The 25,254-nt window shown below is 33.7% G+C and overlaps 1 protein-coding gene across 1 annotated transcript in view; it reads left to right on the forward strand.

Moving 5' to 3' along the window:
• ANXA10 (annexin A10) overlaps window positions 1-16,471 on the forward strand; it is a 71,967-nt gene extending 55,496 nt beyond the window's left edge. Inside the window, exons 8-11 of the mRNA XM_003773089.2 lie at window positions 2,156-2,251; window positions 7,315-7,373; window positions 13,219-13,341; window positions 16,133-16,471. Of these exons, the coding sequence (XP_003773137.1) occupies window positions 2,156-2,251; window positions 7,315-7,373; window positions 13,219-13,341; window positions 16,133-16,201 (347 nt within the window). The 3' untranslated portion in view covers window positions 16,202-16,471. The remainder of the gene's footprint in view (window positions 1-2,155; window positions 2,252-7,314; window positions 7,374-13,218; window positions 13,342-16,132) is intronic.
• Window positions 16,472-25,254: the final 8,783 nt, after the last annotated feature.

Raw genomic sequence — 25,254 nt, forward strand, 5'->3', positions numbered from 1 at the left:
ATCATTTACTAGTTAAGTTAAAACAAATGTAGAATTAAAAGAAAGGATTACAAGGAGATACTATTGTGTATAATTAGAAACAATTTAAGACCCTATATTCAAAGAAGCTTTATATGTCCTTAAAATGGAAAATGGGAAAAAGTAAAATATTGACCTTGATAATCACCCCTTTCTACAAAAGTTTAATCAGTAAAAGACATTCACCCAGAACCCAGAAACTGCTTTTACTGACAAACACTTGATTTTCTTACTAAATAGAAACACATATCAAGTGAAGTAAGTGCCAGTTTAAAATGCAAATATTTGCAAAACATTAGAAGTTCTGCCTCATGGAACAGTAATAAAAAAAGAAGAAGAAGAAGAAGAAGAAGAAGAAGAAGAAGCATTGAAAATACTGCAGAATATTAAGATGAGTCTTAAGAATATTCATAGAAGAAAACAAAAGGCCAAATATTAGAAAATAGAATAGATGTCCACATTTCTACTTTATCATTAATAATGGTAAAACTACCACACTGTGTCTATAACATATGAGCCCTTCCATTCTACCATATAATATATAACATAGAAGAAATGACACTTAAGAGAATGACATTCAGAAGATTGGATAGATCAGACTAAATTTAGATAGAGGAAATTTGTGTTGAAAGTGATACAATATTTAAAATATCAAGGAATCACTTTACAAACTATCTTAAGAAGGGAAAGATATCAAAAAGAATGGGGGTGGGAATCATGGCAGATATTACTATCAAAAATATTACCAAAATCATCAGAGCAGTAACTGTTGACCTATAAATCTCCTTTCTCACTTAAAAAATTATTTATGAGCATCATTGACATATATGTATATGTGTGTACATATATGTGTTGAGGTTATGTTAGATGAAAATATGAAATATACACATTTTGACAAATTATTTTCTATGGTAAATCATATCTTTATCATTATGAAATTGACTAGAAATTAGGGAATGCTAGATCATCTACTTTACACATTTTCTAAAAATAAGAAAATGATTCAGGAAAGTAAAATACAACTTTAGACATCTTTCAACAAGGTTTATCCTATATATATGTTTAAAGTAAAATAAGACTTTTTTGATAAAAAGATAAAAAGATGCTGCTCAGTGTTCCTCTGGTTATTATTGCCAAGTGAGAAATAAAGCAGGAAGACATACAGTATGCTCTTCAAATGTATTCTTCATTCTTGAGAATAATGACCAATCTTGGTCCAAATAGGAAAGGAATTCCACATAGAGAGTGAGATCCAACAAATGCTTCTATGCATAGATCATGTTGTATTCTTAGTAAAATAGTCCGGAATATTATAGGGCCTATTTAATGATAATCATTTAAAAGCAATAGGTCTAACAAAGCAAAGAGAAAAAAAAACAAATTATGAAAAATGCCCATTAAGATTAAGGCATAAAGTTTGATGGACAGGACATTGAGTTATTATACCAGTACATATGTACCAGGCACTGAAATTGAATAGTGAGATGAACCCAGAAATGAATAGGCAACAGAATTGCATTTGAAATAATGCTGTGCTTTTTAATGATTCCAAGAGATGATTCCCTGACAGAAAAAGTCTTCTTTTAATTGACGCACATATTCTCCCAGTGACGTTATAATTCCTAATCTTAAAACACCACACTCCCCAAAGAATGAGATTTATATTTGACCCATCTTGTCATTGAAGCTGTCCAAAAATGGAAAGACCTGCATTAAGAGGGAATGCCAGCTGTGTTCTTTAGTAATGGTTGGATACATAATGGACACAAATAGTAGTATGTGCACAAGTATGTGGCAGGAATGAGGAATAGCAGGTGGACAGCTTCAGTATTTTTTCTGGTGGTACGCACAAAAAGTAAAACTACCTAGAAGAAGGCCTCTAGTGCAAAATGTAAATCCATCATTGAAGATCTATTCAGGCAAGAATTTGTAGAAGAACAGGGCACAGAAGAATTAGTATCCACACCAATGAAAGGAATACCTACCTTTATGACAGTATGCATCAATGTAAATATTAAATAATTTTTGGAGATTTGTTTGAGAGAAATATATATCAACAAAACCTAGTCAACCAATATTTATTGTGATATATTTAATCTTTGCAAAGTTATATGTAAGTTGCACAATTTTTAAAAAGTTTTTCAGGAATTTCAAAATATTTCTGGACAAGACATGGTAGATGCCATTAATGAATGTTACGATGGATACTTTCAGGAGCTACTTGTGGCAATAGGTAAGTGGAAAATCTTTAGGTATAGAACTTTCAAAACCTCCACAATGTGAAGTTTTTCTAATTAAAATAAATTGTGTATTTGTATAGTATGGAGGAGAATAAATCTGGTTTTCTAAAGGAATCTTAAATAATACTAACACCTTAACCATTTGAAGAGATCTAATTAGCATAGACTCTCAGACTTGGAAAGGTTTTTTTTATTATTTGTTTTTTGTCCATTTTGTTCAGCTTCATGTTTGTGTCTACACACTTATCATGAGGGAAAAGTGTTAATTTTTCTTTCTGCCTGGCTCTAAAGAACAAAATTTGGAACAATGAAAGATGCAGAAAGGCAGATTTCTACTCCATATAAATAGATTATTTGCCAAATCATGACTGTTTCCAGATTAGAATAAACTTCTTCAAGAAATAAAGGTTGCTGTTCAGTAGAAGTCTTCAAGCACAGATAGATGACAATCATCACTCCAAGAGATTGTCAAGGGGATACCTGTCCATATACAAGTTTAAGAAAACTGAACATGGAGTGCTGAACTTAGAGCCATGGAAATTGAGTTCAAATTCTGGCTCTCCTAATCACTATTTAGGTGATACAGGGCAAATTATTTCACTGCTATAGAACACAATTTTCCCATTTGCAAAGTGAGGGGGTTCAATTAGCTGATCTCCAGGGTTCCTTTGAATTACAGCTTTTGTTCTTAGTATAAATGTTTGCAGATGTCTGCATCTGCAATGGTTCTGTAAAACAAGGAGGTACAAAATTAGCTTCATGACCTCAAACAGTTAACACATTTAGTTCATCTTTTAGAAATATGAATATTAACCACTGAAACATCTCACGAGTAATTATACCCACTACCCTATTCATCTTATTTTTATATTAATTTAATTAATTCAAGGGAATAAAAGAGGCTTCTAATATGACCTCCTCCAAGTAAGCTTCTTATCTCTTCTGTCTCTTAAGCGTCTATCTTTTCTCAGCTCCTATCTTAAAAACTGTATTTTTCCTGGAAGTTCTACTGAAATAAAAAAAAATAAGGGAGGGGGAGGAAGCGATCATCAAACAATCCGTAGCTATGTGCCAAATAGCCTGCTTGGATAGAGAGAACTATTTATTACCACATCCTAGAGAGCATAACTACCCCATTCAAGTATGTCAAAAATAGAACAGGTAAGGAGTTGACACAGCTCCTGCCCATTAAAAAAAAAAAAAAAAAAAGACAAAATAACCTAATTTGTTCTTGTATTACTTAGGGACTTGCCTCATACTTACAGCAGAAAGGTTAAGATACCCTGATAATTTGAAGTATGACAATAAAAGATTCTCAAAATATGAGAGAGTTATATTGTGGGCATAATACATATTGATCTGAAGAATGAATCAATAAAAAATATGAATATACAATTCATTAATAAAAATTAAATAAATAATTAAATAAACCAAGCAAACTAAATAAATGAATTAATTTAATAATTAAATGAATATTAATTAAACATACATAATTAATAAAATGTACCTAAGAGTAAAATGACATACTCAGAGACTGTTTATGGGTCAAAGAGCCCAAGCCCTTCACTTTACAGCTAAAAACACTAGTGTAGACAGTTCATTGCCCTGTCTCATAAAACTTGATAGTCAACATGAATGGTGAGTCATTTAGGGCAATGACTCAAAATGTTTTTCTTTTTCTTCTATACAATGCTTCTTAGAAGACAAGAAAACATTTCTAGTCCATTTCGAAAAACTCTTGGATGCCAGAAGCCCAACTAGACTTTTAGAATGGAAGAAGCTCCTAGGAGGATAGATTTGTGTTTATCATGTAATCAGCATAAAACAGAGCTGTTGGAAAATTAGCTTGGGATGGCTCCTAAGAGCCGATTGTTAAGTGTTCAGTTTGAGTATTTGCATCTCAGTAATTGACAAATATAATAAGTTGGGGCTTGGTTTACTGTTCTGTTGATTTCTAAGCTTTAAGAAAGTGAAAGAAAACATTAACAATTCAGATTAAACTTAAAAGTCTGTTCTATATCTTTTTTTTTTTCCTGAAGAGATAGTTGTTAGATATTTACCAACATATATCTGAGTATGAGGTAGAATAGAACAAAGCTTTTAAAACAATGAGTTGGTGTCATGTAACTGAACACGGGGGTCATGAAATTATGATTAATTATAAATAAATGTTTAATTTCTATGCCAGTTTCATATAGCTGTATACCCAGTAAAAAATTCTAAGGAAAAAAAAAATGAGTGGAAAAAAGGTTAGCAAGCACTGGGGTAGAACAAATACTAATTTTGGTGTCAAGTGAAATCTGAATGCAAGCCTCATTTCTCACAGTTAGACTTAAATCTCTGAGCCTCATTTCTTCATCTGTAAAATAAGGAAAATAATACTTTCAATCACTACCTCACAAAATTGTCCAGAGAAAAGCACTTTTGTAGAACATAAAGCTCTATATTAGAAACAATATGACAGAATGAAGAAAGGGCAAACTTTGGATTCAGACAAACTTGGATTCAAGTCTTATCTCTGACACAAACAAATGGTATGACCAAGTCAAGTCACTTAATTCTCAGAGTTCTAGTCAGATCTTTCAGAGTCTAAGTTACATATGAATGGACAATCTGCATTGTCTATACTGGAAGTTTGTCACTTTACTGAACTCACAACTGGGGCAAGAGATAAAAGATAAACAATTAAAAGTTTTATCAAAGTTAATACTCTAGCCATTGAACAAAAAAATCAGAACAGATGGTTTTAAATATTAAAGTTGTTTTCCCTTGTAAATGAAAAAAAAAGAAAAAATTAGAATGGAAATTTTCATTATACCACTATTCTAGAAGTACTATGGGATATACAACCTAAGTTATCAGATATATCAATATACATCACACATGCACACACATGCACACACACACACACACACACACACACACACACACTACAATACAACACCCAGAAACCTATGTATCTTAAGGAATATTGAGACTGTTGTAATCTTATGCCGCCTGGTATGACAGAGTTTTATTTTCTCTCTCTCTCTCCCCATTCCACCTATAAACTCAAATCCTAAAGGTAATTAAGGCAAAATGAAGAGTTTATTGTCTCACAGTATTATTGAATCGGACCCTTCGAGGAAAAAACAGCAGAAACACAATACTTTTATTTTTTTCCTTTTCCAAATACACAAGTATTCAATAGCAATGACAAGATATGGCACTTTGGGTGCTCTCAATTAGGCTTAATATAGTTTATATAGCCTGAGACGTTTATCTATATCAGTAGTTATCCTATAATGAGGTCCAGACCATACTATGTGCCACCCAACTGGTTGTGATTACTCTAGAGATTGAAGAGAATTTAGAGATCATCTAAGCCAAGACTATCTTTTAATTGATAAAGATATAGAGAGAGGTTCAGTGCCTTCATCAATTTCGAGATCATTAGCCTACTTGCCATTCTGCCTACAAAACATTCCATTTCTCCTCTCTGTTTTTGCACTGGCTGTCCCATATGTGGAATGCTATTCCTCAGCTCAGCTAGCCCTCATGGCTTCATTCAAGAATCAACTCATATGCTACCTTCTGCAGACAGGCTTTCTCATTTCTCCCAGCTCCTATAACCTTCCATTTTCAAATTACTTTCCATTTATTCTGTCTATATCTTTCATACACTTAGCAATTTGCATGTTGTTTCAAAGGAGATAATATTTCCAAAGTGCTTAATACAACACCTGGTTGATGTTTAATAAGTTCTTATTCTTTCCCCCTTTCCTTGTTATTTTCTCCCATTAAAACGTAAGCATTTTGTCTTGTTTTTGCCTTTCCTTGTATCTTCAGTATGTAGCCCAGTCCTAGAGCAGAGTAATTACTTAATAAATGTGTGTCAACTGACTGACAGAGAGATATTAAAATGATAGACCTTGTCTTCTGAATCCGGCCCCTGGTCTTCTGAAAATAAATCCACTGCACTATTATCTGTTTCTTGTGTTCTGGACTTACACACCATCAAGCCCCAATACAATTTTGGTTTGGTTACCTCTAGCATTAGGTTAAAAACAACTGCTCAGAGATCCCCAATGGTCAGTTTATTGGAAGCTCAAAACCTTTAAAAAATCTTGAGAATAATGATAACACTAACATTTACATAGAACTTTATATATATTATCTCATTTCAGCTTTGCACAAAACTTGTGAGATACATATTATAATTGACTTCGTTGTTGCTGTTGTTCTTATTGTTTGATTGGATTTTGTGGGAGAATTTTTGTTGTGGTATTTTTTATGAGCCTTGTGATTTTAATGGTTTAGGGATCTTTAGGATGAGATAATCCCCTCTAACAATGTGAATTTGCATTCTCTCTGACTTTCATAATCTTAGAAGGCTGCCTGGAGTACAAAGAGCTTAAATATCTTGGTAAGGATTACTTGCAAATACATGTCAAAAAAAATTTTAAATGTAGCCATCATGATTCCAAGGCTAACTTTCTATTCACTATGCCAGATGGAATGATTAAGATAGAACAAGACTACAACTGACTGGATGTGAAGTGGTGGTCTGAAAATGCACAGAAGATGGGGCATGTATATTTCTAAGTTCATTTCTGTGACAGTGCTGACCCCTTGTGTCTGCTGTTTCATTTTGATTTTCACAGTTCTTGTCTTTATAGAACCAAAAATATTCTTAAATTTTTATTTTAGAAATGAGAAGAGCAAGGGAGAACTTCAGTTCCCTTCCAACTTTAATCATTCTATATATATGGAATTTTGAGTGTGCTTTTGGAAAAGAAACTCAATGAGAATATTGGCAAGGAGCACTGACTTTTCTACTCTTGTATAGGTTCTCAAATGGTCTTAGTGTGACCATCTCTCTAGACTGGCTTAAAATTTGCAACATAATTATCTTCAAAGAACATCACTTATAAATATTCCCTAATAGTAACCAGCTTCAACTAACCAATAACTAATTAATCCATAAATTGATTGTGTATTCATCAGAAATGTGGAAGAAAACAGATACAAGAATCTTCCCCAAATCTCAAAGCATTTCCTCTTTTGTATCCTATAGTTCTCTGTGTCCGGGACAAACCTGCCTTCTTTGCTTATAGGCTGTACAGTGCAATCCATGTAAGTACTATTCTCTATGTATTTAAGCAGTTTTCTATATGAACTATGCCCCCATCTCCAAAGGATTACTAGCAATTTTCTTTTATTAAAATGATACTCATCTGTTATAGTCTATGGAATCATATCTGTTTCAAATATGATAACACCCTGTATCCCAAAGAACTTCTTGACTCTAAAAAATCCCAAATTTAATGAAAAAACCTTTCTCATATTTCATATTTGTTTATAATATCAGGTTGCAGAAGTAGTCTTTTCTGAGAACCAAATTGCCCCAAGATGTTTTAAAGCTAATCTATAGTTATAATGTTTGGTAGGTCTCTTTGGAAGTCCACACTTTCACAGCAAGGTAAATTTACCTGACATAAAACATGATATAAACAAATTGTTATTGTTCAGTCATGTCCAACTCTATGAGACCCCATGTTCATGAGATTTTCTTGGCAAAGATACTGGAATGGTTTGCCATTTCCTTCTTCAGTGCATTCCCATTTTACAGATGAGGAACTAATGAATAGGGATTAAGTGACCTGTCAAGGTCACACTAGTATGTGTTTAAAGCCTCAGATCTTCCTGTCTCTGGGCTCAGTTCTCCTTCCACTATACTACATATCTGTCCTATAAAGAATATAATACATTATAAAATGATAAGAATTAATAGCAATCACCTAATACAGTCTTGGGTGCTTACTAACATACCTGTTTTAAAGCAATAATATCTATCCTTCTGGATATCCCTAAAATACTGGCACAATGAGAATTTTCTTGATAAATGTGAAGCTTACCTAATTTCTGAAATAAATTTCCCTCTCCTTTCTATTAAATCACATGTTAGTTTAATATTGTTTTAATAAAATTAATAACTAGCATTTATATAGCTCTTCAAAGTTTACAAAGTGCTTTACAAATATTATCTTGCTTTATTCTTCTAAGAAGCCTAGGAAGTAGATGCTATTATTATCCCCATTTTATAGATGAGGAAACTGAGGTAAACATCATTCAGTTAACTCATCAAGCTCACATAGCTAATTAGTAAGGATGAATTTAAGTTAAGGTCTTTCTGATTTCATATCTAACATTTTATCAATTGTGTCAGCTGGCTTTCTTCCAAAGAAAAACCTCAAAAATAATATTGAATTAAATGGGGTTATGGACTTCATGATTTAAACAGCATCTGGTCAGTGAAACAAGATTTTTAATGACAACAAAGCTTTCAGGGGTAAGTAGAGATGCTGTACCCCATCTTATTTTTAGTGTACAGGTATCATAGATTCAAGAACAGGAAAAATATGGAGAGTAAATCTATTAGTATTCTCAAAAGATTAAAACTTGAAATAGAAGCCATTTCTTACAAGCCATCAACTTTTCCTAAGTAGCTATTAAACTTCCAGCATGACCATCTATCTTGAGAATCATTTTTTAATGCTAACATAATAAGCATTATTTTTCTACAGAATGTATTATAAAGCAATAGATAACATCCATCTTGAAGTTAGAAGACCTGGATTTATACCACTAATGATACTGAGTTGCTTAACATATCTGAACTTCAAGTTCTTCCTCTGTCAAGTGGCAAGAATAATGCTTCTTCTATCTGATGGTCAAGGTGGTTCAGTGGATAAAGGACTCAAAAAGTCCTGAATTCAAATACAGCATCAGACCCTTACTAGCTAGGTTATCCTGTACAATTTGCTTAACTCTGTTTACTTCAGTTTCTTTTTTAAAATTGTTTATTTTTATTTTCACCAGTTACATGTAAAACATTTTTTGGTTATACATATACATCCAGTCTTTTTTTACATATTTCCTTATGAATCATGTTGGGAGAAAGAAATCAGAATAAAAAGGAAAATCCCCTAGAGAAAAATAAAACAGAAGGAAAAGGGCGGGGGGGAAAGTGAGCATAGGATGTAGTCATTTACATTCAGTCTCCACAGTTCTCTCTCTGGATGCAGATAGTGTTTTCTGTCCAAACTTTTTTGGGATTATCTTGGATCTCTGAATCACTGAGAAGAACCAAGTCTTTCATAGTTTATCATCACACATTCTTTCACTTATTGTGTACAATATATTCCTGGTTCTGCTTGTTTTGTTCAGCATCAGTTCATATAAATCTTTCCAGGCCTTTCTATAATCAGCTTGTTCATCAGTTTTTCATAGAAGAATAATATTCCATTACTTTCACATACCATAACTTATCCAACTATTCCCCAGTTCATGGGTATCTACTCATTTTCCATTTCTTTGCTACTCCAAAAAGATTAACTACAAAAATCTTCGCACATGTGGGTTCTTTTCCCTTCTTTAAGATCTCTTTGGGATACAGGCCCAGTAGTAACACTGCTGGGTCAAAGGATATGCACAGTTTTATAATCCTTTGGGCATAGTTCCAAATTGCTCTCCAGAATGGAGGGTTTACCTCCGTTTTTTTTTTTTTTTTCATTTGGGAGGGTGATAATATCTCCTTCCCAGTGTTGACATAAGTTTACAAAAGAAAATATTTATAATGCAAACCTTGAGATTTTGTACAAATGCCAGCTTGATGATATAGGAGAAGCAGTTTATAAATCTTAAAAGGCCATAAAAATTATTTACCCACTAGGACAGATGTTTCCCCTTACCCAAAGAACTTGAAATAGACTCATTTATGCTTTAATTAAAGTAAAACACATAAAAAGCAGCATTTGAAAGTAATAATAATACTTAGTATTTATATATCATTTTAAGATTTACAAACCACCTTACAAATGTCATTTTATTTGATCTTCTCAACATGCCTATGAACTGTTATTATTATCTCCTTTTTTTTATAGTTGAGGAAACTGATGAAAAAAGAGTTTAAGTGATTTGCTCAGGATTACATAGCTAATGAGTGTCTGAGGCAATATTTTAATTCAGATCCTTCTGATTCAGTGCTGTATGTAGCAAACTCTCCAGTTACTTGTAGATAAGACAACTGGCTAGAAAGACCTGGATTCAAAAATCTATCTTTGACAGATACTAGCTGTGTAACCTTGGTTAAGTCACAACAATGATAATAATAACTCAAATTTATGATGTTCCTTAAGGTTTATAAAGTGACTTGAATGTGTAAAACATGCTTTTCCCATGTGGCTTTGTCAGACATAGCTACTATAAGTGTTCCATCCTCTAATTCTAAATGTGGGGCCTTGCTCAGGTTAATAGCTAATAATATAAGTATAGAATTTGAATCAGACTCCTACTTTAAATCTGGGGTCCTTTTTCCTCTGGCAGAGTGGATAATACTTTGTAGTCCTGGGGTCAAGAAAATCAGGTTAAAATACAGCCCCAGATACTTACTAGCTGTGTGACCCTGGGTATCCTTACCTGTAATATGAGAAAATAGCACCACTTCGCAGGGGTTGCGGTAAGAATCAAATGAGATAATGTTTGTAATACAATTGGCTCACTGCCTGGTAAACAGTAGATGCTTACTCCCTCTGACCCAAATTTTAAAGTCAAGATTTCAATGCCTCTCCCAGGCAAAATAAATTTACTTTAGATCTGGAACCCAGTAGATGATACTTGGGGAATAATATACTCATTATTATGATACTTTAAGAACAAGTCACTGCTGCTGGAGAAAACTTCACTTTGGGGAGTTGGAATGGGAGAATTACCATGGCATTTCCCCCAATCCCAGCCATGCCCATTTTTGAGGCTGAATTGGCTGTACCCCAGCATGACAGAGAGGGAGGGGGGCACCCTAGGAAGTAGTGCATTTGAAAATATGTGGGTGCTTGTAAATCTGGATAAATGTATGCTGAGATCTGATGATAGAGTACACAGAACACTAACCTTGGAAGACAGGAGACAGATTCAAGTCATATGTATGACATATGATAACTAGCTTTGGGACTGTGAGCAAGTTACCCATTACACTTCCTCCAATTCACACTGTAAACTTCAAGGAAGGCACTGATCTGCACTGACAGAGGGTGCTTCCTCATTGAGAATGCTATGCATTATTAAAATCCCAAGGACCTGATGTGAGAGACAGAGAGGGAGAAAAAGAGAGGGGGAGGAGGGAAAAAGGGAAGGAAGGAAGGAGAGAAAGAGAGGTGATAGAGATAGAGAGACAGAGAGAGATACACAGAAATTCAGTCAAAGAGAAACAGAGAGATAGAAAGGCAAAGTGAGAGATAATGAGAAAGAATGAAGGGAGAGATTAAGATAGAGAGACAGAAAGAGATACACACAGAGAATGGTAGAAACAAAGAATATACAGAGATAGGAAGTTGGAGAAACAACAAAAAAAGAGAGAGAGAGAGGGTAAGTGAAAGGAGAAAGAAAAAAGCTAAAAGACAAAGAAGAAGAGGAGAGACAGAAGGAGACATCAAGGGAAGGAGAAAGAGGGAGGGAGAAGAAGAAGAAAAGAGGAGAGGAGAGAAAAAAACAGAAAAGGAGAGGAGAGAGAAAAAGAGACAATAGAGAGGCAGATAAAGAAGAAAAAGAGGAAAGATTGAGAAGCAAAATCAAAAAGGAGATGAGAAGAGAGGAGAGGAGAGGAAAGGAAAAGAGAGGAGAGGAGCTAGGAGAAAGAGACAGAGATAGGAGAGAGAGGCACATAAGAAAGTATAAGAAGTAGAGTAGGATGCAGAAGAGAGGTTGAGAGAGAGAAAAAAAAAACAGAAAGGAGGTCAGAGAGAGAGAGAAAAAAAGAGGGGAAAGAACAGAAGAGAGTTTTCAATTGAGTCAGGATAAGGAAAGTGCTTTATACTAGTATTTTGGGATAAAAGATAGAATAAAAGCCTAGTGCAAATACTACATTCAGCTGAATGAAAGTTTTTTTTAAAGGCAAGAGCTATTTCATTCATTTCATTTTTGTCTCTAACTCCTGTATGTAGTATAGGTTCTGGCATATAATATATGCTTAATAAATACTTCTTTCACGAAGTTTAAAAAAAAAAAAAAGAAAAAGAAAAAAGTTTTGAAACCGTACATATTGCCACAGGATTAAGAAAGTCTTCCAGTAAATTTCAACAGGTGATGTTGGATTGTAAATGGAAAAAGTTTTTTAAATGGGCTGTCCTCCATCTTCCTAGAACACACATTATTGATTAGTAAGATGATCACTAGAATTTTCAGCCCCCCAAACTGAGATTAGCCTCTCTGGCCACTAGATGTCAGCATGGCCCCATTAAGATATAAATTAAAAAGGGGTTTAAATTGGACTATTCTGGTCTTTATATTCCATATAAGGAGAGGGATAGGGATTGGAGCTGGAATTTCTTGAGTGTGGAAAACTCTTGGTGAGGAACCTCCTCTATCAATGCAGGTTGAGACAGTTCTCTGCCCTTCTTATTAAGACTTGACTAGAACTCTTCCCAGAGAAGGGGAAGGGGTGGGCACATAGCACTTGAAAAGTGGAATATAAACCTACCTGGAAACTGTCTTCCTGGCTTCCAGGCCAGCTTTCAGACATCCACGACTCCACTCTCTCTTTTGTCCTGGACATTTGATATTAATTTCACCAACTTTAGTCTTGTCCAAAGTCTTCACCCATCATATTTAATCACTGACTTTAGCAAAATCCACTATTTTCCTATTAATCTCTATTGTACTGAGATTTGCTACTTTAAACTCACAGAAAACTTTTTCTTCAACTCTGCTTCTATTTTTCTCTTTCTCTCTCAAAGGTTTTTTATTTTGGTTTCTTTCCTTTCCTCAGATGTTATCTTTCAAAACAAAATTTAAAAAAAAAGATTTCTAAGGCCCAGATTTTAACATGAAGTTTTTTTTTTTTTTCAGTCAAATCCATAGGAGAGAGAGGAAAAGAAAAACCTTAGACTTTCTCATTTTAGGAGTTTCTTTTCTTTTCTTTTAGGAATTTGGTTTCCATAACAAAACTGTTATCAGGATTCTAATTGCCAGAAGTGAAATAGACCTGATGAATATAAGAAAAAGATATAAAGAAAGATATGGAAAATCTCTGTTTCATGATATCAAAGTAAGTCTCTTGGTTTTTTATTAGACTTTGTGACAGTTATATTTCTGATAGTTATATTTGTTATATCTCTGATTTGAGGAATCTCAAATTGAACATATCCAAAATGGAACTCATTATCTTCCCCACATAAAACTTGTCCAAATTTCCCACCTCCTCTTTGAACAGTTTCAGAAGGAGAAAGAAGCAGGGTATAGGAAAAGATTAATGGATTTGGTAATCCCAGGAGTTGAGTTCAAATCCCAATTCTTCCACTAACTACTTCTGTGAATATAGGCAAGACCTATTTAGGATTCATTCTCTTCATCTGTAAAAAGATTGGGTTATAATTGGGCTATACTCCGAAGTCATTTCATTTCTCATTCTTTGATAAGATCCTTAGTTTTTGCTGCTCCTTTGAGCCTAAAATTATCTTTCATTGACTTATGTTTATAAATAGGCTGTAAGCTACTCAAGGGCAGAGAATATTGTTTTGTTTTCTCATTTTTAACACTAATACTGTATCTTATACACAATGGGCATTTAATAAATGTGCAGAATTGAATTGTTGGACTATTTTATGTTTGAACCCTCTTATTTCCAAATAAAATATTCCATCTTGTCTCATCTGTTTAAAGCTAGATTTTTTTTAAACAATCTTACTGAAGTGTGAGAGACTCATGGGTCATAGTATTAGAAACACACTTGACGATGAAAATCAGATATTGAGGAAAATTCATCAAAGAAGAATCTTAAGGAATCATCTCAACATTTCTGTCCAGAAGTGGGTCCCATTCCTCTTCAGGAAGAGACTTCTGAACACAGAAGCCAGAGAAACATTTTACTTATTAGCTCAGTGTAGTCTCTCCCTCCAGAGACTGAATCAGTCCATTCCCTTCCAGGTTACAATCTTTCTGGTATGCCCAATGTTTTTCCCCCTAAATATGTATAAGCATGCCCCCCCCCTTTCTTCATACATCCCATGTTCACAAATGGCAGAAAATTCCTCCTATGGGATGTGTTGTTTAATATTCAATTAGCCTATTAAGTAGGTACAATAGGGATTTGGTCAAGTCAGGTCAGTGACCTAGTTTGGGCTGAAACAGCTATTATCTTAAGTTTGTGGTTTTCTCAAAGCCATAAGACTCTTTTCTAATTGGCTGAATCCACCTGTGCCTTCCTAGCTCCCCAATTCCTTGTTTGCTCAAGGTTTAGAGAAATTGCAACTTAATTGTTCTGTGGAAATTTAACCTTCCCTAATTTCTCATATTCTGAAAACCCATTGGTCAGTGGTACTTATAAGTGGTATCTTACATTACCTTGAAGGTTACGACATTCTGTGGAAACCTAACTTTTCAGTATTCTCACATTCTAGTTTGAAAGAAATCAAAAAGATTCTCTTAAAATCTCAAAAGAGTTTATTTGTGTCATAGCTGATGGGCTAGCCTCAAAAGAAAGTTTAGCAAATCAGAAATAGTTCGGGAGGGGTTATTATACTGAAAATGTGGGGCTTAGCTAGAAGGCTAACAGCCTACAAGATTATAAATTATGGAAGCGATATTAGTAGAAGTCAAGTAAGGAGACAGGATGCCTTTTCATCTAGGTAAGGAGACAAGAAGTCTTTTAGCAAAGTATTGTCAATCATATAGGATGGGGTTTTGGCAGAAGACAAAATAAAGAACAATAGATAGGTTTTATGTGCAGTTTTGAGTAAATCCTCTACTCTGACCTATCATTATCTTATGGGGAAAAAAATAACACACACACACACACACACACACACACACACAAACTCAAAACCACTATTTCCACATATGGACACATATTTTTTTTTCCCACATAGGCCTACTTAGGATTCTCAGTTCAGGGCCTTCTATCCCTAATCTGTGTTTTTGTACATGTTATGGATCCCTTCCCTGGAATGTTCTTTCTCCTTGCCTCAGGGCTTAGGAACCAAATGCTAGCACCTGTAAAAGACCTTTACTAATTCCCTCAATTGTTATTCCCTCTTCTAACTTCTTGCAACTAATTAACTTGTGATATGCACATCTTTTTGTATATATGTGTATTTGCACACACATACCCACATATTAACTTCTCTTTATGTTATACTTTCCTCCCTTCTTGAAGGCAGCCACAATTTTGCTTTTTCTTGGTAAATCCAGAAATTAGTATTGTAGACACTCAATAAATGCTTTTAAAATTGAACTGAATATTAGTTATTATGCTTACTTTCCTATAAGGAAAAAAGTATTCTGACATATTTACTTGGTTAGTAAAACCAGTTCCGAGGCATTCACTATAATTCAGCAACCTATTAGCGTACATTAATACTTATATGTAGTTACTACAGCTGTATTCTGTGTATCTAGAAGTTGTCAGTTGGGATGTCATTAGCTCAAGAGAGAATATTCATATGACAGCTTTTTAATAAAGAGTTTTCATAATTGTATTTGTGAATTAATACTGGGTGGAGAGATTTTACTTGCATTTAGAACTACTTTTCTGGACTAAGTATATGATAGCTTGTATATAGTTGTGGGTTTGGGGAAGGAGAGAAGATGGTTTTCTGCTCCAATAACTCATTTACATCAAGATTTATAACTTCATCCAAGTTCTTACAAAAGCATTGCATTCGTGATTTCACTTTATCTTTATGACAATATCTATTGTGGCTATTTTACACATCATTTAAGATTATTGTAGAGAACTCCAGAATACTGAAACCTCTCTTACCTTTGAAAAACAAAGGAATCATGTTTTTTGGAATATTGCCACATTTTTCTCTCTGTAAACATTATGTTTTGCATTTCAGAATTTTGCTTCAGGACATTATGAGAAAGCTTTACTTGCCATCTGTGCTGGTGATGTTGAAGACTATTAAAAGAAAAAAGATTTTGGGAGACCACAACCCCATTCTTTAAAGAAGTCTCCAAATATTGACATTTCTTCACAAATGTAGGCTGTTGATTATCTCTGAAAGGAATTTGGAAGAATCACAAGGTCCTCCTTTGAATTAGCATTCTTTCTTTCTTTTTTAAAAAACTGAACCAAAAATATGTATTTGTCAAGATACATGTTTATTTCTTTTAAATGTATCTTTTCTAAATATAGCACTTCACTACTTTATGAATCATGGAATAATAAAAATAAATTAGATTTAAATGTATTTATTTAAACTTATTTTATTAACACTAAATTAGTGATCAGGCAGGATGAGAGGTCAATTTAGAGCAATCCCAAAGAGAGGTTCAGGGCCTACAACAGAGAGTATGGTCCCATATCACTACCTTCTAATCTTTTGTACTGGAAAAATAAAGTTAAAATGAATATCCAAAGGGAACTGAAAGAGAAAAAAGAAGTTATACAAAAGACTGCTTGCAGTTTAAAGATGTGTGGAATTTCTGATTGAATAATTATACTTTTTATCAGATATGTATGTAAATAGATAGACATATACACAAATAATGTTTATGGGTGTATGTATACATCCATGTGTATATGTATAGGTATATAAAGACACATATACATATACACATAATAAAACCATGAGGGATTTGTTTAGCAAACTTGAAACAGCTTCAATCCTTATTCTAATATGGTTACCTCTCTAAGTCACTGCTTATAAGCCATCTTGTTTCCCAAAATAAGATATGGCAACATAAATCTCTGGGCCAGGGTCATCTTCCTGAACTGTCACATGTGATTTTTCCTTATGTCACCACTAAACTGGTAGTATCTGGCAAGATTGACTACATAGATAAGGTAATATCTCCCATCTTTAGTATTTCAGTTTTGTCTTCACCTGAAACATGTCTTTCTTTCTACACTGATAATATCATAGAGCCACTGGAGTATATGTTCTCTGTGGAAAGTATTCCTTCTCCTCTGTAAGATTTTTTTCTTTTTATTTTTCATTCTAAGTTTTATGAGCCCAAGGAGCATGGTTAACTTTGCATCTCACCCAGCACTTTATCTTCAGGGATAAGTGGTTTCATAATGATCATAATGACTTTCATTTCACCGTTGAAAACTACATCTTTTCTTCATTTTGCAATACAATTTCATACATTAGTTGACTGGAAAAAAAAGTTGTCATCAAATTTAGCTAGGCTGTTTCTCAAACAACAAGTAGATAGATGTATTTATGTATGTATGAACATGTTATATGTATGTATATAGCAACAAATGAGTATCTATAATCTAGTAGATATATTTTAATTTTAGAAGTTGTCAAAGGAGATGGGATGTGATATAAAATAATATAGAGAGATGTCAACAAATAAATGTTATTTTAAAAGGAATTACAATAAATGTATCAATAAGTTCAATTTACATATAAATATTTCAATTAAATGGCACAAATCAGTTATTAAGTGTACAAATAATATCACTGATTAGCACCATATAACTAGGATTACATACTGTATAATACAAGTTGCCTTAGATTAAACATTGTTAAATAATTTAAAACATACAAAAACAGACATTTTATAAAAGGAAGATTTTTCTCATTTGTTTTATTTTTCTTTTAATTTATCATTATTATCTTAGACGTAGTCCTTGAGTTTGCTAAGATGCTCTATTTCTCACAGTTGGTGAGAATTGTATGTGGATGTTATTGTTTCATTGAATGGGGAGGGGATATACTTGAAATATAACTCACTAGAGCTGTTAGAGCGTATTCAAAGTAATAGACCAGTGAAAGCTAGAAGCACTCCCCCAGAAATATAATAGTTTTGAAGGAAAAGACTATACTTTGAATGTAATGAGTAGTTAGAAGTTTGGTCAATTGGCAGTTGGATAATATATGGTTAGCACTGGACTTTGAGAATATAAGATGCTTTACATCAATGATAATCAATGATATAGTCATAATGATAGCAAATATAAGCAAGACATTGTGCTAGTTTATGAGGCTGAATGAGGTATTTTTCCCAGATAATATTTCTTTGTTCTATAACTTAACAGATTTATATTCTGTAAGTTTGGTTTTTTTTTTCTTTTGGCTTCTTTTTCTTCATTGTTAAGAAAGTCTTTTAAAAATATTTCTGCCTCAGAGGATTCTGGGAAGATGGCAGAATAAGATAAGAAAGGCTGTCCTAATTCCTCTAAAATTAAATTAAAATAATGACTCAATATGAACTTTGAGTGACAGAAATAATTAAAAGTTGGGGCAAAGCAATAAATTATATAGTATAAACTAACTTAAAATGTTAGGAAAGACCTGACCTCTGGGGAGGAGTTTGTCCTGAATGATGTTCAGATAGCACCAGGAAGATACCACTGAATCAACAAACAATATGCCCTGGGAGTAGCTGTGTAGGGACCTGGTCTCAGCTTCAAGAATTTTTGCCTCATGGACAGTATGGGGACCAAACAGCTGATGAGGGGAAGATTGCAGGGTCCTCCCCTAGCTCTGAACATGGGATTCAGGTGAGCTAACCAGATGCAATCCCAAGCTACGGCTATAAATGAGCAGGTAAAGTCATACTGAGTATAGTCACAGAAGGGCACACATAGGAAAGAAGAGTCCTTGATTTTGATTCTAGAAGGGTAAGCTGAAGTTTGCAGCCATAGAAGAGACTACAGAGAGTAAAGGCATTTGTGGTGACAACATTTGTGGCTCAGGAGTAGAAAGGCAAATCTTAGGTCAGTCATTCAGATAGAACTAAAAAATCAATAGCATGAAAAAGTGAAACTTGAGATATTATTCCTCATACTTAAATTTCAAGAAATTTTCAAGGAAAAATGTCCTGATATTCAGAATCAGAGGGTCTGAAAAGGATTCACTTATCACCTCCTAAAAAAAGATGAAAATTCCAGAAATATTATAGCCTAATTCCAGAACTTCCAGGTCAAGGAGAAAATATTGCAAGCATCCAGAAAGAAACAATCAAGTATAATGAAGCCACAGTCAAGATAATACAAGATTTAACAGCTTCTACATTAAAGAATCAAAAAGCTTTGAATTTGATATTCTGGACAACAACAACTAAGAATCACCTACCCAGCAAAGCTGAAACTTCAGTGGAAAAGTTAGATATTCAATGAAATAGAGGACATTTAAACATTCATGATGAAAAGACCAGAAGCTAAACAGAAAATTTGTTATTCAAATACAGAACTCAAGAAAAGCATAAGGAGGTAATCAGGAAAGGGATGTCATAAGGGTTTAATAAGGTTTATCTGTTATATTCCTACATAGGAGGATAATACTTGTAACTCATAAAAACTTGCTTATTATTATGGGAGTTGGAAAGAGTCTATATATAGTCTATTTATATAGAGGGCACAGGTGTTAGTTGGTGAGTTGAATATGAGGGAATAATGTCTAAAAAGATAAAATTAATGAGTGAGAGAGGCATGTACTGGAAGAACAGGAAAAGGAGAGGTGGAATGATATAAATTATCTACCATCAAAAAAGAGGCAAGAAAAAGTTTTTACAGTGGAGGGGAAGAGGGAGAGGAGAGGGGGACTGAGTGAATCTTACTCTCATCAGAATTAGCTCAAAGAGGAAATATCTTAATGTATTCAATATGAGAATAGAAATCTATCTTCTCTTGCAGGAAAGTAGGAGAAAAAGGGGATACAAGAAAGGGGAAGGGGTAATAGAAGAGAAGGCATTTGGCAGAAGGGGTGGTCAGTAACAAACACTTTTGAGGAAGGAAAGAGTGAAGGGAAAGAGAGAATAGAATAAATGGGAAGAGGAGGAGAAATATAGTTATAAATAATAATTGTGAAAAGAATTTTGAAGCCAGTTTTTCTCATGAAGGCCTTATTTCTCAAATATATAGGGAAATAAGTCAAATTTATATTAAAAAAGAGCCATTGACCAATTGATAAATTATCAAAAAATGTGAACTATATCCAAAGGGCTATAAAATCATGCATATCTTTTGACCTAATAATACCACTACCAAGCATGAATCCCAAAAGAGATTAAAAGAAAAAGAAAGAGCAACAGAGCCAAGATGATGGAGTAAAGGCAGAAACTTGCCCAACCTCTCCATCAAACTGTTCCAAATTCCTTTAAATAATGATACTAAATACATTTTAGAGCATCAAGACAGCCAAAAAGATAGAGAAGATTTTCCATCTGAAGACAACTTAGAAGCTCAGCAGAAAAAGTCTGTAGGGTGGGAGTCTGGCCTGCAATCCCAGGCAGGACATATATGTACAGCCCCAGCTCCAGTCTAGTCTGACCACTGAATCAGTGGCAGTTCTGGTGGCTTCCAGATCTCTCAGCCCAGAGACACCCAAGAGTATCTGAACAATCAGAAAAGGTCTGTGGAACCAAAAAGAAAGCCTAGCCCACAATCCCAGGGCAGGCCGAACTCTGGCCCCAGCTCCCACCTGGATCCCAGCATCAATAAAGCAGGACCTCTAAATCAGCAGCAGTGCTGAAGGTTTCTGGATCTCTCAGGAACACCAAGGAGGACTCAAAAGGTCAGTGGAGGCATTCTGTGGCAATGAGTGGAGGTCTTGTGTGTAGTCCTAGAGTAGTCCTCTTCAACTGAGCCCCTGCCCTGGCCAGATTTTACAGCACACACAGATCTTACTAGATCTATAGCTTGGGGCAGTGTACCTCCACCCTGAAACAGAGCCCTATTTTAACAAAGAGTTAGAAGTACAGTAATAGACTAGGAAAATGAACAGAAAAGAAAAATAAATTTCTGACCATTGAAAGTTATTATAGAGACAAGGCATATCAAACACACACTCAGAAGATGATAACAAAGTTAAAGCTTCTACATCCAAAGCTTCCAAGAAAAATAAGAAGTGGTCTCAGGTCATGGAAGAGCTAAAGGGGACTTTGAAAAACAAGTAAGAGAGATAAAGGGAAAAATAGGGATATACAATTGACTCAAATAGAAAATACCATACATACTCAATAGGAATATAGAAATCTACCATACTTTGCAGGAAAATAGGAGTTGAATGGTATATGGCAAGAGTAGGGTAATAAAAGAGAGGGCATGTTGGGAGAGAGTATTCAGTAGCAACACACTTTTGTGGAGTGATAGGGTAAAAGTAGAGAGGGAATAAGGGGGAGAATACAATTAGCAATAGTAATTATAAAAAAAAATTCAAAGCAAGTTTCTCTGATAAAGCCTCATTGCTCAAACATAGAGGGAATTGAGTCAAATTGATAAAAAATTAAGAGCCATGACCAATTGATAAGTGATCAAAAGATATGATCTGTGCCCCAAAAGCAGCTAATTCATCCATATCCTTTAACCCAACACCATCACTACTAGGAATGAATTCCAAAAAAGATGTGAAAAAAAAGAAAAAAAAAAGGAAAATGACCTATATGTATAAAAAATATTCAAAGCAGCTCTCTTCTCAGGACAAAAAAACAATTAGAAATTGAGGGGATGCCCATCAATTGGGGAATGGTTCAATAAACCATGGTATGTGTTTGCAGTGGAATATTATTGTTCTCTGTGAAATGATGAACATGATGCTCTCAGGAAAAAAACCTGGAAAGTGAATAAAGTGAAATATAGTGTATACAAAGTAATAGCAATGTTCTGCAATGACAAGCTGTAAATGACTTTGTTATTCTCATTAGTACAACCATCCACAACTACTCTGAAGGACTAATAATAAAAAATTCTGTCCATGCCCAGAAAAGGAACTAATTGTGTTTGAATATAGATTGAAGGATAGTCTTTTTTTAAACTTTATTTTTTTTGTACAGCAAAATAACGGTTTGGTCATGTATACTTATTGTGTATCTAATTTATATTTTAATATATTTAACATCTACTGGTCATCCTGCCATCTGGGGGAGGGGGTGGGGGGTAAGAGGTGAAAAATTGGAACAAGAGGTTTGGCAATTGTTAATGCTGTAAAGTTGCCCATACATATAACCAATAAATAAAAGGCTATTAAATAAAAAATAAATAAATAAATAAATAAATAAAAGAATGTCATCATCACTTCTATAGTTTGAAAGAAGGTTAGTTAGAAATATGATGAGATGATTCTAAAAAATAAAGTAAAATTGGATAGGGAGTGGTAAAATGAAGCAATTACCTCATATAAACAAAGGATGAATGGAAGAACCATTACAGTGGGGAGCAGGAGGTATGAAAGGCTGGCAGTGCTAGAACCTTATTCTTATTAAAAATTGTGATAAAGAGGGAATTTCATATACATCTATAAAAGTCTTCTAAATTTATTTTGAAGAACAGGAGGGCCAGGGGACAGGATAAGAGAGGGACTGTTAGAAGAATAGTTGGATTAAGTAATAGGAGGCTATTCCATTCCATAAAAAAGTTAAGAAGCATCTACCTAAAACCATCCCAAATATTATTTGTAATAGAGATTATTTAAAAACTTTCTCAATATGATCAGAAATGAAACAATGTCCATTGTCACAAATGTTACTCAATATTTTATTAGAAATGCTAGCAAAAAGAAAAAAAAAGAAATTGAAGGAATTAGAATGGGTAATGAGATAATTAAAAGATCTCTTTTGCAAATAATATGATGATATACTTGGAAAATCCCAAAGGTTCAATTAAAGAATAAATTAAAATAATAATTTAGCTAAGTAGCAGGATGTAGAGGCCACAGATAGTGGGGGAACTCTGGGTGAGGTATAGGACCCTTCAGCCCAGAGGGAACCTGCTGACAATGTCTGGTTTGGCTTCCCATCTCCCCTAAGGGCTGTCGGCCTTCCTGAGAAGTCAGGGAGTGGTGACAATCTGTGTTGTAGTTGAGGCACAGTGATGCCAAGTGGCAAAGAGTCATCTACATATAGCAAGTTGTTTATGAGGTCCCCCATGAACAATATATAGTTAGTGCATGCACAGGATTGCTTTGATTTTATCAGGGTATTAGGGTATATAAGGTGAGAGAATTTGACCACCCTTGTGATTCTCACCTCATCATTTCTCCACTAAGATCAAGAAGTCAGGCTTGTACTGAGGTCCTCCAGAGAACTACTCTGAACACAATAGCAGGGTATAAAATAAACCCATATAAATCATCAGAATTTCTATATATCACCAACAAAACCCTTCATGAATAGATAGTAAGAGATAAACCATTTTCAATAATCATAGATAACATAAAATACCTAGGAATCTCTGTCAAGATAAACCCAGAACTACAGAAATATAATTACAAACTATTTTTCTACAAATAAAGTTGGATTTAAATAATTAAAGAAACATTTTTGGTTTATGGATGACAGTCATTATAATAAAAATAGCAATTCTACCTAAAATAATCTACATATTCAATGCCATAACAACTTTATTTTACTGAATGTTGTAACCAGCAAAACACAAAGGGGCTAGTGGCAAATAAAAATAAGGAGACAGGGTTGCTGATAATTCAACAGAGTCTTTTATTAAGAGAAATCATGATGCTTATATATCTTAAAATCATATGTCATTATGAAAAGCATTGTTCTGTGGCCAATCCTGGTTTCTGTTTTCTATGAAGTAGCTCTTTGAAGCATGTTGTTCTAGTGACTCAATCTTTCATAAAGTTCACAATGTCCCAGTAATTGTGCCAGGATCTTATGTTTTCTCTTGATTTCAAGCTTAAATGCATCCTTAATTAATCTGAGGAGGAGGGGAACTACCCCAGTTACTGAAGTTTCTAGCTTTCTGGGAGTTTTCTACAATTGAGCTAAAAAATAATAAGAAAATTCATTTGAAAGAACAAAAGGTTAAGAATGTTAAAGAAAGGAATGCAAAGGACAGGGGCTTAGAAATACTAAATCTTAAGCTTTATTATCAGGAGGAAATTATCAAAATTATCTGCTACTAAGAAACAGAAAGATGGATTAGTAGAAAGTGTAGATATATAATATACAGCAATAAATTAATATGTTTGTGAGATTAAAATTCACAATTTGGTTAAAATTATTGGGAAAACTAGAAAGCAGTCTGGCAGAAATTGAGTATAGACTAGTATCTTTTTACCAAGGCAAAGTTTTGGTAAATTGATATATGACATAGATATAAAGGAACATATCATAAGAAAATTAAAACAGCATGAAATATTTGCCTATCAGATTTATGTATAGGATAAATTTTTATTAATAAACAAGAGAGAAAACATTATGAGATATAAAACAGATATTTTTGATTACATTATACAAATAAATATTTTTATGCAATAAAATCAAGATATAGATTAGAAGGAAAGGAGAAAATAGGGGAAGGGAGAAAATTATAGATAGTTCGTCACATTTATAATATGAGTCATTCTGAATTGATAGACAAAGGACATGAAACAAAAAAGTTTTGATGAAATCAAAGCTATCTATATTCAGATGAAAAGTGCTCTAAATGATTATTGATTAGCAAAATGCTAATTAAAACAACTTAAAGGTACCATCTTACATCTATCAGATTGACTAGAATGTTAGAAGGCAGACAAATTGGAGGAGCTATAGGAAAATTATAACACCAATACAAAAATCATGTATACTTTTTAACCCAGCAATATTACTATTTGGTCTATTTACCAAAGTGATCATAAAAAAGGAAAAAGAATCTACACATGCAAAAATATTTATAGTAGTCTTTTTGTGTTGGCAAAATATTGGAAACTAAGAGAATGACTATAAATTAGGAAATGACTGAACAAATTGACTGTAATGAAATCCTATTGTATTATAAGAAATGATGAGCAGGAAGCTTTCAGAAAATTCTGGAAAAATATATATGAACTAATGCAAAGTGAAGTGAGCAGAACCAGGAGAACATTGTACACAATAATAGCAATATTGTTCAAAGAATAATTGTGAACAACTAAGTTATTCTGAGTATAACAAATATTCAAATCAATTACAAAGAAACTATGAAGGAGGATGTTACGCAAAGCCAGAAAGAGAATTTACAAATAGAATTGCATACTGTTGTTTTATATAGATATGATATACATCTATGTGAAATAGTGGCCTT

This window comes from Sarcophilus harrisii, chromosome 6, assembly GCF_902635505.1.
Source record: "Sarcophilus harrisii chromosome 6, mSarHar1.11, whole genome shotgun sequence".
Lineage (NCBI taxonomy): Eukaryota > Metazoa > Chordata > Mammalia > Dasyuromorphia > Dasyuridae > Sarcophilus > Sarcophilus harrisii.